General features: G+C 33.3%; 1 protein-coding gene across 1 annotated transcript in view; it reads right to left on the bottom strand.

Moving 5' to 3' along the window:
• The window catches only part of inpp4b (inositol polyphosphate-4-phosphatase type II B), a 115,032-nt gene that overhangs the window by 43,666 nt on the left and 56,677 nt on the right, over positions 1-14,689 (bottom strand). The window contains exon 6 of the mRNA XM_073842549.1: positions 2,646-2,776. Within this exon, the coding sequence (XP_073698650.1) occupies positions 2,646-2,776 (131 nt within the window). The remainder of the gene's footprint in view (positions 1-2,645; positions 2,777-14,689) is intronic.

Raw genomic sequence — 14,689 nt, forward strand, 5'->3', positions numbered from 1 at the left:
GAAGATAAACATGCTCACATTAGAAATTAGTAGTCTTTCCACAGTCATTTTCTTAAATAAATGCAAAATTGTTACCTGAAAGTTAGGTTATATGTCCTGTCGAACAATCCATGTTTTCTGGAGCTCTTTGTCCTGTGGAAAAATGTGAAATTACCTATTATTTTACGGTTATACGATCTACATCCCGGGACGCAACAATACGCCACAGCGGGCGCTGCTGGACTGCTATCCCTCACAGCCTCGTTTTCGATTCAAAATGGCGGCTGGCTGAATAAGGCGTATACTGTGTTGTTACCTGAATGATCCACAGCTGTGCTTTTGTTTAGTGATAGTTGTTCATGAGTCCCTTGTTTGTCCTGAACAGTTTAACTACCTGCTGTTCTTCAGAAAAATCATTCAGGTCCCACAAATTCTTTGGTTTTTCAGCATTTTTGTGTATTTGAACCCTTTCCAACAACGACTGTATGATTTTGAGATCCATCTTTTCACACTGAGGACAACTAAGTGACTCATATGCAACTATTGCAGAAGGTTCAAACACTCACTGATGCTCCAGAAGGAAAATCAATGCATTAAGAGCCGGAGGGATGAAAACTTTTTGAATTTGAATTTAAAACATGTTAAATTTCACCTATTTTGACTTCTGGGGAACATATAAGTATCTTCTGTAGCTTCTAAAGGGCAGTACTAAATGAAAAAAATAATAATGTGAAATTTACACATCTTCATTCTTTTCAAAAGTTTTCATGCATTGTAAAATAAAATATATGCAACTCTTAATGCATTGTGTTTCCTTCCGAAGCATCAGTGAGACAGTGAGACTCGCTCTAAACGGCTCATTTGAATCAGTGAGTTGTGGACTCGAGAACAGCTGCAGTTGGATCAGTCCAATTCGTGAATGAATCGTTTGTTGCGATTTGCAAACCGATTTAACAGGTTCACTGAAAAGAATCAGTTTGTTCATTAATCAGACACCGCTTCTGCGTCTCGGAACACGTGATATATTTTAAAGGAGTAACGACATGTTTTTGAAATGTAGTTAAGTAAAAAGTACGATCTTATGCTTCGGAATGTAGTTAAGGAAAAGGAAAAGTTACTCAAAATAAAACTACTCCAGTAAAGTACAGATACTTGAAAATTGTACTTAAGTACAGTAACGAAGTACAGCTACTTCGTTAGTGTCCACCACTGAATTCAACTATTATTTTCTCTTGTGAAGTATCTTATTCAGGTTAGTACCAAATAAAAAATAGCATGCATTTTGTATAATCCCTCTTATTTTGATAATATTTTTGCAGATTCTGCAAGGAGTATGTAAACTTTTGGCCTCAACTGTATTTTTATATTTATGCTAGTATTAGTTATGACACTGGTTACAAGAATTATGAAATTTTGTGATATATATATTGTTACCGTGAAATAAAATTATGCATATGGTGATGTTAGATTTTGGTCACATCGTCCACCCCTAATTTAACACAGGCCAAAAAACCGGACACAACCCCTTTAAGACTCATTTCCTGAACAGAAACCTCATTTTAAGCTGATTTTCTGAAGAACAACTAAGACAAAAAACGAAACAAAAACATAGTCGCTGATATCAAGGGAAAAAGCCAAGATGGGAGCGGCTGAGAGGGAGCAGGGCGTCTGCTACACGCAAACAAGATTAGAGGCCGATGTAGCAGCTGGCCACTCATGGGCTGTCGAGAGGCAGAATAACCTGAGATCTCGCCGTCTCTGCTCTCCTCCTTCAGGGAGGGACACGTCAACACCGCTCAGATGGCAAAACACAAGCCTGCACAATTTCATCCCTGAATATAAGCCTCAGTAATGGGTCAATCGATCAAGCAGATCAGTTTTTCAGCCCGTCATGGCTGATTAGAAGGGCAAGATCATCAATGACTATTTTTTGCTCGGTGTGAGGCAGGACACGGCTGACAAATACTGCCATTTTGTGCTTCGTTTTATTTTTTTCTCCAGCAATATGGATCATGCTAGAGCCGGGGCGAGATGACGGGACATACCGCGTGACAGTAGCAATGTGTCAACCGGCAGAGACATATACCGCTTACATGGCCATCGCTGTTGCAGAATGCACTGCGGCAATGTCTTATTTGTCATTTTGGCTTATGTGCTTCTGAAAAGCGGAATGAAATCAGACTCTTTCATCCATTTTTCAGTCGATTCAAGTTTAGTTTATATGGCTGCATTGCTCCTGCACACAAAAGGCAACACTACTGTGCATCTTATTGAAAGTGACAAATATGTATTTACTGTAAACAAGCTTTATAAGACTAATGCAATAGAGGCAGCTTTGAAAGCGCACACTTTCCGCCTGCTTGTTCCGAACAAGCAACGTGCATCCATGCGAGTTTAACGTCGCATTGAATGTGACAGCTAACTGTGAGCTGCGTATGAAAATTTGATGAACTAAGAAATTCTGCATGAATGCGGCTGGACACAAAAAATCATGCTTTTACAACCCGTACTGCTGATCAATTGTGTGTGATGTCGCATGCAAATTGCAGAAACTGTTTGCACTGGATAAAGTCTCATGCATGCAAAATGAGAAAGGCTGAATATTATGTGTACGTGTATGTGTGTGTGTGTGTTTGACATTGTGGTTCATTGCGTCTAAAGCCTACCAGTAAGTTTCTCCAGCTCGGCCAGCGTGTCCTGGTATTCTTTGATGATCTGGTCGTAGCGAGAGATCACGTCCTTCCGCAGGTTGTCCCAGTGTGGAGAGAGCTCTCCTAGATCTTTCAGCTCCTGTATCCTGTGGAGCACAACATAAATCAATCATCATTATGTTGGCTTGACTTCACATATTAGCTTAGACTTGCAAACAGGCCCAACTTTGCAGTTTTTCGATGAGGGGGTGAAAACTTTCATACAATAACGGCTATGGAGTATTTAAGCTGTCATATCACTAGCAAAGCCTAGCCTGCAACACACTAAATAAGCCTAAAACCCTGCTGAAAACATCATAGAAATCCCAATTGTTTCCACTATTACAAACATTACAAACATCAACTTTTAACCACTAAAACCATTAAAAAATGGTTTCCTGTGTGTGTTTTGGGACATATTCCATTAGGATTTAGTGGTTTTAACAAGCCAGCAATTGAAGGAGACCAATTACCAGAAGAGACCAACCATTAAAGTTTCCATTAAAACCAGAACTCCCATTAGAACCAGTAAAACCATTACAAATTCTGCAATTGTTTCTATTGTTTGTTTGTTTTTTAACTGGGAACGTGCTAAATTTAGCTAGAAACATGTTCAAACACGCAGTTAAAATGTTCTCAATATTCAATGTTTTAACAGCAGTCATGCTAAAACATGTTTAAAGATGTTCTACAAATGTTAGCAATGTGTTAACCCTAACCCTAATGTGTTAAAACATTAGCAATATCATATTTAAACATGCGCCACATGTTAGCAACATAATAAAACACGTTAAAACATGTGATCATACAAGATGCAAAAGCATGCCAGAAACATGTTAAAACAAACTAAAAACATGCTAATAATGTGTTATTATAGGTTAAACAAATGCTAAAAATGTTAGTAACAATATGGTAACAATTTGTTAAAACATGCTAGAAACATGGCACCAGCTATGTGGTAAAACATGTTAGCAATGGGCTAAAATACTATATGCTAAAAATGTTAGTACTGTGTAAAAATGTTAAGAACATGGTAACAGTTGGTCAAAATCTGCTACAACATGTTAGTTACATGGTAAAACATGTTAGAAATGTGTTAAAATATGTTAAAACACATTAAACATACTAGAAACATGTTAACCACATGGTAAAACATTCTAAAACATTCTGTATGCTAAAAATGCTAGTAATGTATAAAAATGTTAACAACATGGTAACAGTTTGCCAAAATACACTAGAAACATACTAGCCACATGGTAAAACATGTTAGCAATGTGTTAAAATATGTTAAAACATGTCACGAATGTCTTAGATTGTTATAAACACATTACAACATACTATAAACATGCTAACAATTTTCAAATATGCTGAAACATGCTAGAAACATGTTGAAACAAACTACAAAACATGGTAAAATGTGCTAACATGGTAACAATTTGTTAGAAAAATGTTAACCACGTGGTAAAACATGTTAAAACACTGTATGTTCAACTGTTTGTTGCTAGCATGTTAATATGATAACAGTTTGCCAAAATACACTAGAAACATGCTAGCCACATGGTAAAACATGTTAGCAATGTGTTAAAATATGTTAAAACATGTCACGAATGTCTTAGATTGTTATAAACACATTACAACATACTATAAACATGCTAACAATTTTCAAATATGCTGAAACATGCTAGAAACATGTTGAAACAAACTACAAAACATGGTAAAATGTGCTAACATGGTAACAATTTGTTAGAAAAATGTTAACCACGTGGTAAAACATGTTAAAATACTGTATGTTCAACTGTTTGTTGCTAGCATGTTAATAGGATAACAGTTTGCCAAAATACACTAGAAACATGCTAGCCACATGGTAAAACATGTTAGCAATGTATTAAAATATGTTTAAAACACATTAAAATATACTAGATACATGCTAACAAATGTTGAACTATGCTAGAAACATGCTAGCCACATGGTAAAACATGTTGGCAATGTGTTAAAGTGTTAGAAACAAATAAAACATGCTAAGAACATTATATCCACATGGTAAAACTTAATAGAAACATCTTACCAATGCTAAAATATACTAGAAACATGCTAGCCACATAGTCAAACATGTTAAATGTGTCAAAACACAATAGAACATTCTAGAAACATGCTAACAATGTTAAAATATGCTATAAACATGATGGCCACAAGGTAAAACACTTGGCAAATTAGCAATGTGACAAAACTGCAAATTTTGCTAAATCATTCTAGAAACATTGCAAAACAATGTGCTAAACCATGTTAGCTTGTTCGTTGACTTTAAGTAAAATCCTTCAAAATTTGAGCTTTTAAAGTTATTTCCATCTTTTCTCATAAAGTTGTTACTGTTCCTGCTCAACATCCAAACATCTGAAAGCCGTAACAAATGTACTCTGCACTCAAAATGCCAATTTTTGCTGTGATGACAGCAGCACTGGAGCGGACTTGATCAAAACCTGATGACCATGTTCTCCTGCATGATTTGAGATGTAGAGCATCGTGCTCCAATGCAAGCAAGAACACATGAAATGCTGGAATATTTTAGGTTTTCATATGCATTGTACACTCAGTCTGAACATTTTTTTTGCAGTTGTGACTTAAAGACTTCAATGAAAACATGTGAAACTTGTGATGTGTGGTTTTGCTGTCAGATCTGATATAGTTTTAAGTGCTCCATCCTTCAATAACAACATATCTGCTGCCTTAAACTCACATTAGGCTCAGACAGATTCATCAAACATCACATCCTCGCGAATGCGAACACCCTTCAGACTGCTATGAGACTGAAACAATCAGGGATATTGTCGAAAATAAGCTTTAACTCAACTTTATTGGCATTACTGACATCAAAAAGTTGGAAAAGTACAAAACAAGTTGTTTTTCGAGTATTTTCACACATACATGCTCAGAAATGTTGAGTTTTGAGTTCTGAATGTCACGTTTTCTCCAACCAAGAAACACTGAATTCCTCATTATATGACCCCTTTAAATCTCTAGATGCGAGAAATACTTTTGCTTTCATTGAGACTTTGAAAAGGGATCACAGGCTATTTCTGTCCCCTGGAGCAATTCAACAAGTGAAATTCACTCGTTCAGTCTCATTCATCAGCACTTACGCATAGACTTTCTCTTAAAGTGCCATGCTGAGAAGCTTTTTTATTCGACTTGCTGTGTTTTGTGTCGTCATGTCGTCATGTGAGGTGTGCAGCTGTTTCCTGCGAAACACCACTGCAGATTTACATACGTTACAGGCTCTTATCTCTCCACGCAGACTGACAGAGCCAAGTCTCATTAATAAAAGGCTCAGGAATCTTTAATTGTTGAGGGCTTTCCCAAAGGGAGCAATGATTAATTTCCATGTAAATTCAAAGTCTCTGTGATACTAATAATTTCAGAAATGTGATTAGCATCTTCAAAAGGAGCCAAAGGTGACAAGAAGTGAAAGAAAAGAGCAGAAAAGAGTGATTATTGTTTCTATTGAAAGGTAAGAGCAGATCCCAATGCTATTTCTTTTTTCCTTTTTTTTCTTTTTCCCCTAATAATCCTGTATCATATCCTTGACATTTTCAGCCAAAGTGTGTGAATTCTATGGCACTAAGATCACCAAACTGAAAATTATCAATGTTCATTTTGTTCAATACAACTGTTTTCAACATTGATAATAATCAGAAACGCTTCTTAAGCATCAAATCCGCATATTAGACTAACTTCTGAAGGATCATGTGACGCTGAAGACTGAAGTAATGATGCTGAAAATTCAGCTTTGCATCACAGAAATAAAATGTTACAATATATCAAACTATTCAAAAACCAATACCATTACAAACATTACAAACCATTAATTTCTAACCATTAAAGAATGGTTTCCTATAGTGTGTTTAGAGACATATTCCATTAGGATTTAGTGGTTTTAACAAGCCAGCAATTGAAGGTGACCAATTACTGATAGAGACCAACAGGCACCATTACAGTTTACATTAAAACCAGTACAATTTCCATTATAACCAGTAAAACCATTACAAATTCTGTGATGGTTTATATTGTTTTCTTTATCAGCAGGGAACATGCTAAAATATGATATAAACATGCTAACTACAGGCTAAAAAATTAGAAACAGTTAAAATGTTCTCAATATTCAGAATGTTTAACATGTTTAGCATGTTTTGACATCAGTCATGCTAAAAACATGCTTATACAAAATTATGAATGTTAATTTTTTCAATACAACTGTTTTCAACATTGATAATAATCAAAAATGTTTCTTAAGCATCAAATCCGCATATTAGAATGATTTCTGAAGGATCATGTGACGCTAAAGACTGCAGTAATGATGCTGAAAATTCAGCTTTGCATCACAGAAACAAATTACATTTTACTATATATCAAAATAGAAACCAGTTATATTAAATTGTAATAATATTTCACAATATTATTATTTTATTTTTAATAGACTTCTTTCAAAAGTCAAAGTTGGACCCCATTGACTTCCATTCTTCACAAGGTCTTCTTATGTGTTGTAAAAAAAAATAAAAGCCTGATATAACCTTGGGTTAACAAAAGTGCTAAATTGATGTTATATTGAGAAATAAAGTTTGTGATTGGTGAGGTTTTTTAATTATAAAAAAGTAGACTATTTTGATCACCAAGGCTGCATTCAATTCATCAAAATACAGTAAAAATAGCAATATTGTGAAATATTATTACAATTTAATATAACTAGTTTCTATTTTAATATGTTGTAAAAATGTAATTTATTTCTGTGATTCAAAGCTGAATTTTCAGCATCCTTACTTTAGTCTTCAGTGTCACATGATCCTTCAGAAATCAGAAGACCTTGTGAAGAATGGAAGTCAATGGGGGACAAACCAACAAAGTTGGACCCCATTGACTTTCATTGCATGGACACAAATGATATATTTCAAAATATGAAAATGCTTCTTTTATATTTTCAGTTTTCATTTTTAGGTCAACTGTCCTTGATGTTAAAGAACTGACGTCTGAAGTGCATGCGGACGAGGAGATATTTTCAAAGGTTGAACAGGACAAGTGGCTATTACAGGTACAAATTACAGTCAGTCTCTTTCAAAAGACACCGAGGCCTTCAGAATGATCTATTCCGGTCTTGTTCTCATTGTCAAACAATGGTTATCTAAGGAAATAGGCGCAAAGAAATTGTTATTACTTCATGCCGAGCAAGAGCTGTTAAAAGTCTGAGAAGATCGTGTGCCGAAGTTGTCGAGCCACTTAAAAAAAGCATCATATCTACCATCTTGTTTTGTTCAAAAGCTCCGACTTGAATTGTAATGTCGCTTTATCAGAATGTGCTTTGGGTGGAGCGGCGGCGATAATAAAAAAGAGATTTGTAGCGGAAAGAACGCATGCGGAGAGGAAGCGGAGGAAACTTCTGTTTCATATTTTATTGGGGTTTGGGTGAAAGAAAGACATAGTGATAAAGAGCAGAGCTGAAACAATAGATCGAGGAGTGCTACTGGAGTCAAAATAAAAAACAAGAGTTTGTCAGACGAGAGATGAGAGCACTGGAATTATGTCTAGATGTCGTTTCGGCGGCCTGTCGAGGAAGCGGCCACTCTGAAGCCTTCATTTCATGGTGCGTTACTGCCGCCGTTCGCTTGAAATCACCGGAGGCTTTGTGTCTGCCGTCAATTTAAAAAATGTGACGGGAATAGTAATTAACGACAGCTAAAGTACCTTTGAGTGCAGTAATGCACTGATGAAGACACTACAAAATGCACTGACCTCGGAGTTAATCAACACAAATATTGCCAAAACATGATTTGGAGAGTTAGATGACAAATTATGCCATTTAATATTGTCCCGAAATGCCGCTTTCTTCTGCCAAAACCTGTGTATACAGGCTGTCAATGTCAAAGTATGAATGTGAAGGAAAAATGAGACTCAGTGCAGCCCTTCAGCTAATATGATCACTGCAAGCAAATAGGTATATAAAGCGTGGGGAATGAGAGTTATCAGTTAGGTTTGGCATTCATCTCAATGACAGTTTCTTATCCCCTCTGGACGTACGCGACCTGCATGATGCATCTTTTAAATGTGAAAGTCATGTGACTAATCATTCTGTAGCCGCGGGAAAATGACATCATGACAACACTGACTGGCTGATGGTATTACATGAACACACATGAACCTCAACGGAGATGTCAAAGACAGCAGGCAGGGAAAAAATAAGGCAATTTTTTTTTTTGCAAAAAACAAAAAAATTTTTTAAATTACTTGGGCACTGGCATCATGAAATAAAAATAAATATATGCTATTTTATTTCTTCAAAAAGCAGACAGGGTAAAAATAAGGCAAATATAAAACAAAAAATAAGGCTAAATAATAATAGTGATAATAAAAAAACTACATACTGGGCACTTGCATCATATAATAAAATTGAATATTTGCCATTTTATTTCTTCAAAAAGCAGACAGGGTAAAAAGAAGGCAAATATACACAAAAAAATAAAGCAAAATAATAATAGTGATGATAATAATAAAAAATACATACTGGCCACTTGCATCATATAATAAAATTAAATATTTGCTGTTTTATTTTTTCAAAGACAGGAAAAAATAAGGCAAATGTATGCAAAAATAAATGAATAAATAAAACAAAATAATTGGGCACTTGCATCATATCATAAAATTGAATACAAAGACAGCAGACAGGGACAAAATAAAGCAAATTCATGCAAAAACCAAAGCAAAGAAATATTTTAAAATAATTAATACATGTTGGCCACTTGCATCATATCATAAAATTAAACACTTGCAATTTTATTTCTGCAAAGACAACAGACAGAGAAAAAACAAATCAAATTTTGCAATTTTTTTGCAAAAAATAAAGAAAAATAATAATAAAAATAAAAAACGAATACATGAATCAAATAATAAAATTAAATATTCGCTAGTTTATTTTTCAAAGACAGCAGACAGGGACAAATAAGGCAATTCTTTGCAAAAAAATAAAGAAAAACAATAATACAAATAAAAAACGAGTAAATTAATCAAATAATAAAATTAAATACTTGCTATTTTATTTCTTCAAGGACAGCAGACATGGAAAAAATAGGGCAAATTTATGCAAAAAATAAAGCAAAAATGATAATAAAAATAAAAAATTAATAAATGTTGGGTGCTTGCAAAATTAAATACTTGCTATTTTATTGTTTTCAAGGACAGCAGGCAGGGAAAAAAATAAGGCAAAATTATGCAATAAATAAATTAATAAAAATAAAGCAAAAAAAATATTTAAAAAATAATGAATTCACATTGGGCACTTGAATTATATTATACAATTAAATACTTGCTATTTTATATCTTCAAGGACAGCAGATAGGGACAAATAAGGCAAATGTATGCAAAAAACCAAAGCTAAATAATAATAATAATAATAATAATAAACAAATAAAGCAATACATATTGGGCACTTGCATCATATAATAAAACTACATGTATGCTATTTTATTTAATCAAAGACATAAGACAGGCAAAAAATAAGGCAAATTTATGCAAAAAATAAAGCAAAATAATAACAAAACAAAATGAATACATGTTGGGCGCTTGCATCACATATTAAGATTAAATATTTGCTATTTTATTTCTTCAAAGACAGTAGACAGGAAAAAATAAGGCAAAATAAAAAAAAGAATGTATATTACGCACTTGCATCATATAATAATGTAACGTACTGTCCAGCAGGGGGCTAATTGGACCTAACTACTTTAAACTTAAACCCTCGGTTTTCAAAGTCTGACTTCTGAAGAGTCAACATGATGGCATTTAAAACCCATTTAACTGTCAATATGGGATGTAATTTCAGCTACTTGGTGAGGAAAACAGCCACAGGTCAGGAACTGCATAAACAGAAAATAAAACAGTGACGTCAACCGACAAAGAAAGTCACTTTCGATGTGAACAGTTTATGTTTTTCATAAAAATCTATGAAAACATGAAGATTCTGCACATTTTTTTTTGAATTAGTTGCACCGATGAATCATGCAAAATAAACAAGAGCAGGAATGTGCACTACACAAAAAAAGATGAGGTTTTGAAGGACACATGCAGTGAATTTCCACTGACGTCAGTCCGATGAAAGCGCAAATGAATACAGCAAAACAAAAGTGGACAAAAGGTCTCATTCACAATAAACAAACACTAGCGTTTGACAATTGCTGAAGTTAATACGAGTTTTCCCATTGTTGTGGGCGGATGAGAGTCACAACAGTAGCAGCAAACACCACTAATGATAAAACATCAGCATCGTAGCGCATTCGATTTCTTAGTTTTTCCAAACATGACATCTCTTTCCTTTGAATCGTATGCAATTGTGGTTAAACCAGAAGCAACAAAAGCATCTGAAATGGGCTTAAAGGTGAACGCGGCGCCCGGGCCGATAATTAGATGTCTAGGGATAGAAATGGCTGCTGGAGTTACCTGTCTGTAGCGGGGAGAGCAGGTGTTGAGGCCAAATAGCCTCGCTGAATAATGCACACATGATGATAATTGCTTAGCAGGGTCTGATCTATGGGAGCTCCAGTCTGGGAATGTGTGTCTCGCCGAGTTAATGATCTCAGATTCTTCAATGGCCAAACACACACTCGCGGCGCGGACCGGCGTACAATGATTTGTTGCAGATGAAAACGTGCCTATGCTAATACCTGTCGACTTTGGGGAAGTTGCCGCTGATAATGCTGCATGCTGAGAAGTGTTTTGCATGTGCATAAAACCAGAAGCTCTGGGGAAAGAGCTAGAGACGGAAACAAAGAGCAAATTAAGCCGTGAGATTGTTTAGCTTGTTGCTCTGCGGTGGGAAACAAGATCACAAATGGTTCAGCACAGTTTCGTCTAGCCTTTAGTGCTGGGATTGGGCAAAAAAATTTAAGAACTGACTCCATTCAGTTTACAAGAGTGAATTCAAAAAGTTTTGTAACTAATTGCCTATTTATTATCTGATGAAGATGCAGAATAAGTATTTTTTTCCCTGATTAGACATATTTGACTAAGTCCAAAGCTGAGATAAAAAAATAAAAAATAAAATTGTTTGTTTTAACATAATAAATAAAGTTTAATAACAAATGTTTGTTTTCACATTTTGCCATTTACAGCAAAATGTCCATGTTTTTGGATATCCTTAAAAAAATCTAAAAGTATTATATTACAATATTACAATTATAATATAGTAATACATACTATATAATACCATTTTAAATATATTACAAAAGTTTAATATAATTAATAGTTGTTAAAAAGCAGTAAATTAAAATACAGTTACATTAATACAAATATAAAAGGTCAATTCATTAATATATTAAATGTAATATTTAGCAATGTTATGAGATAAGCTTAACAAATAAAAAAAATACATTTCATTATTAAAATCATAATATATTATATACTACATAATGTGCTTTTAAATATATTACGCAAGTTTAATATTTAATATATTTATATAAGTTTAATAATTATTTAATTGATAATTGTTAGAAAATAGTAAATTAAAATGCACACATTTATACAGTTACATTAATACAAAAGTATAAAAGGTAAATTCATTAAAATATGTAATGTAATATTTAGCTAATTCATGAATTAAGAAATGTCCACAATGTTTTCAGATATGCTAAACACATATAAAAATATGACATTTTATTATTAATTTATTAAATAAATAGTAAATATTAAATACACAGTAAACTAAAATACACACATTTATACAGCTATATTAATACAAAAAAATATAAAAGATGAATTTATTAATATACGAAATGTAATGTTTAGTAAATTAATACAAATAAACAATAATAAATAACAAATATAAACGTATGTTGATGATCATTGTGTAGGTACAATATAGTATACAATATTACATTAATGTAGTTACATTAATAAAAAATATATATTTTTCTTTATAATTTTATATTTTACTTTATAATATATTAAATATATTATAAATGTTTAATATATCTTATAATTGTTAGAAAATTGTAAATAAAAAAATTGCACATTTATACAGTTTTGCAAATTAATAAATTAACAATTAATACAATTCGAAAATTTTTAAATGAAAATATAAATGTATGTACTTGTTGATCATTGCATATATATTATCATATCATTAAATGCAATATAAAACACGTATATGCAGTATATTATACAGTATATATTATTATATGAACAATTACATTACTAACAAAGTACATGTATAAAATAAAATATAATACATTAGAAAATACACATTTCTGATACATAAAATAATATATATATATATATATATATATATATATATATGTTTTGATGATAATTGTGAAAAATTGGATCGATAAATGCAATACTATACAAAAATATGTAAATAAAGGGGAAAATATTTATATCTAATTAATATTAATATTATTTTAATAATTTTATTGCACATTAAATATATTGACGCATGATAAAATATGCATATCTTTAATACAATTATTAAATAAAATAATTATTATAATAAAAATAAAATAAAACTAATTAAATAAAAAAATTAAAAATTAAAATACATTTACGGAACGTATGCTTAATAATCAGGTATAAGGTATATTAGTGTTGATGTTTTTTTTTTTGCAATTCTGCTAACTTTCAGACTTAAAGTAGAATATAAATTCAAATCTAATGAAACGTCCGAGAGCACATGCTTCAACACACTGAGCCGTGATGGTCATGTCACATCCAAGCTTTAGAAACCCCAAAACATCTCCTGTTGCAGCATCTGTAAACACGTCACTTTCTTCTTCCAGTGAGCTGTGATCACACCTTCATCTGTCTGAAACGCATAGGAACTAAGCAGTGCGTGTGCTTAAAAAACATCTATGCGTGGTGTCGGAGTGCATTGTTGACTGCTGTGCTTTGGAAAGCCTTCCACTCAAGGTTCCCCGCGTCGCGCCCTTGTTCTCCTCACTTCGCGTTTCCACGCGGCTCCTTTCTCTTTTAGATTTTCCCTTTAACTCTCAGGTTACAACTCTCCCACAATGAGACGAAGGAAAGAGAGAAAGCAAAGGTAAAATGAAAGAAAAGCAGGAGAGAGGGAGAGCTGGTTGAGTTTCCGAGAGAGAGGACAGGCACTCTCCTTTGAAGTGTTAAACATCCTTGAATAATTTAGTGCAGGCTAAGTATAGCTCTAAAACAGCCATTTCCATCTCTGAAATAAACCCTCGCTCCACAAGCGCGCCGTATCTCACTCATACCGCCTTTTGTGTCGCATTCGTTCACGCAAACAATTCCAGCTTCGCTCAACCTACACTTGAACCCGTTCTCTAGGAGCGGGAATCGCCAGGGATCTTACCACACAATGCAGTCACCATACTTCAGCTGCCGTCATGTTTGCAGTCATACATCTATATGATATACACTGCAGATTTTGGATCAAAACACAATGGACTTCACAAGTGACTTTCATACAGGGAGTTTCCATTGGACCATCATGCAGATCTGGAAACCGAATTGGTTTTAAATCTTGCCATCAAACATAAAGGAGAAACTCTGAAGCATGAAAACAAAGTTGAGTAAATGATGACAGCGACTGTTTTTTAGGTGAACTATCCCTTTAAAGCTACTTATGAAACAAATTTACTACAGTATATGTATATTGTATAAATCACAATAATAGGAAAATCATAATTCTGTACTAGTTCTATATTTTTGCTGCTTGTTGATTCTCCCGCAGGGAAAAAAAACAAAAAAACAAACAAAAAAAACTACAAGACCTGCTGATTGATCATGACGACAACAAAGTTGAATGTTTTATGCTGATTTCAGATCATATCAAATATCTGCTGAAACTGAATGATATTTTTTTTTACACAAAGAAGAAAGTTTAGTATTTTTTTCTGAGCTTTTCAAATTCTATCTTGGACAAAACAAAAAAAGTATTTTAACATTTGGGGTTGGTAAGATTTTAATTAATTTAATTTAATTTAATTTATGAAATAAATAGAATTTTTATTTTTATC

This window comes from Garra rufa, chromosome 6 (genome assembly GCF_049309525.1).
Source record: "Garra rufa chromosome 6, GarRuf1.0, whole genome shotgun sequence".
Taxonomy (NCBI): domain Eukaryota; kingdom Metazoa; phylum Chordata; class Actinopteri; order Cypriniformes; family Cyprinidae; genus Garra; species Garra rufa.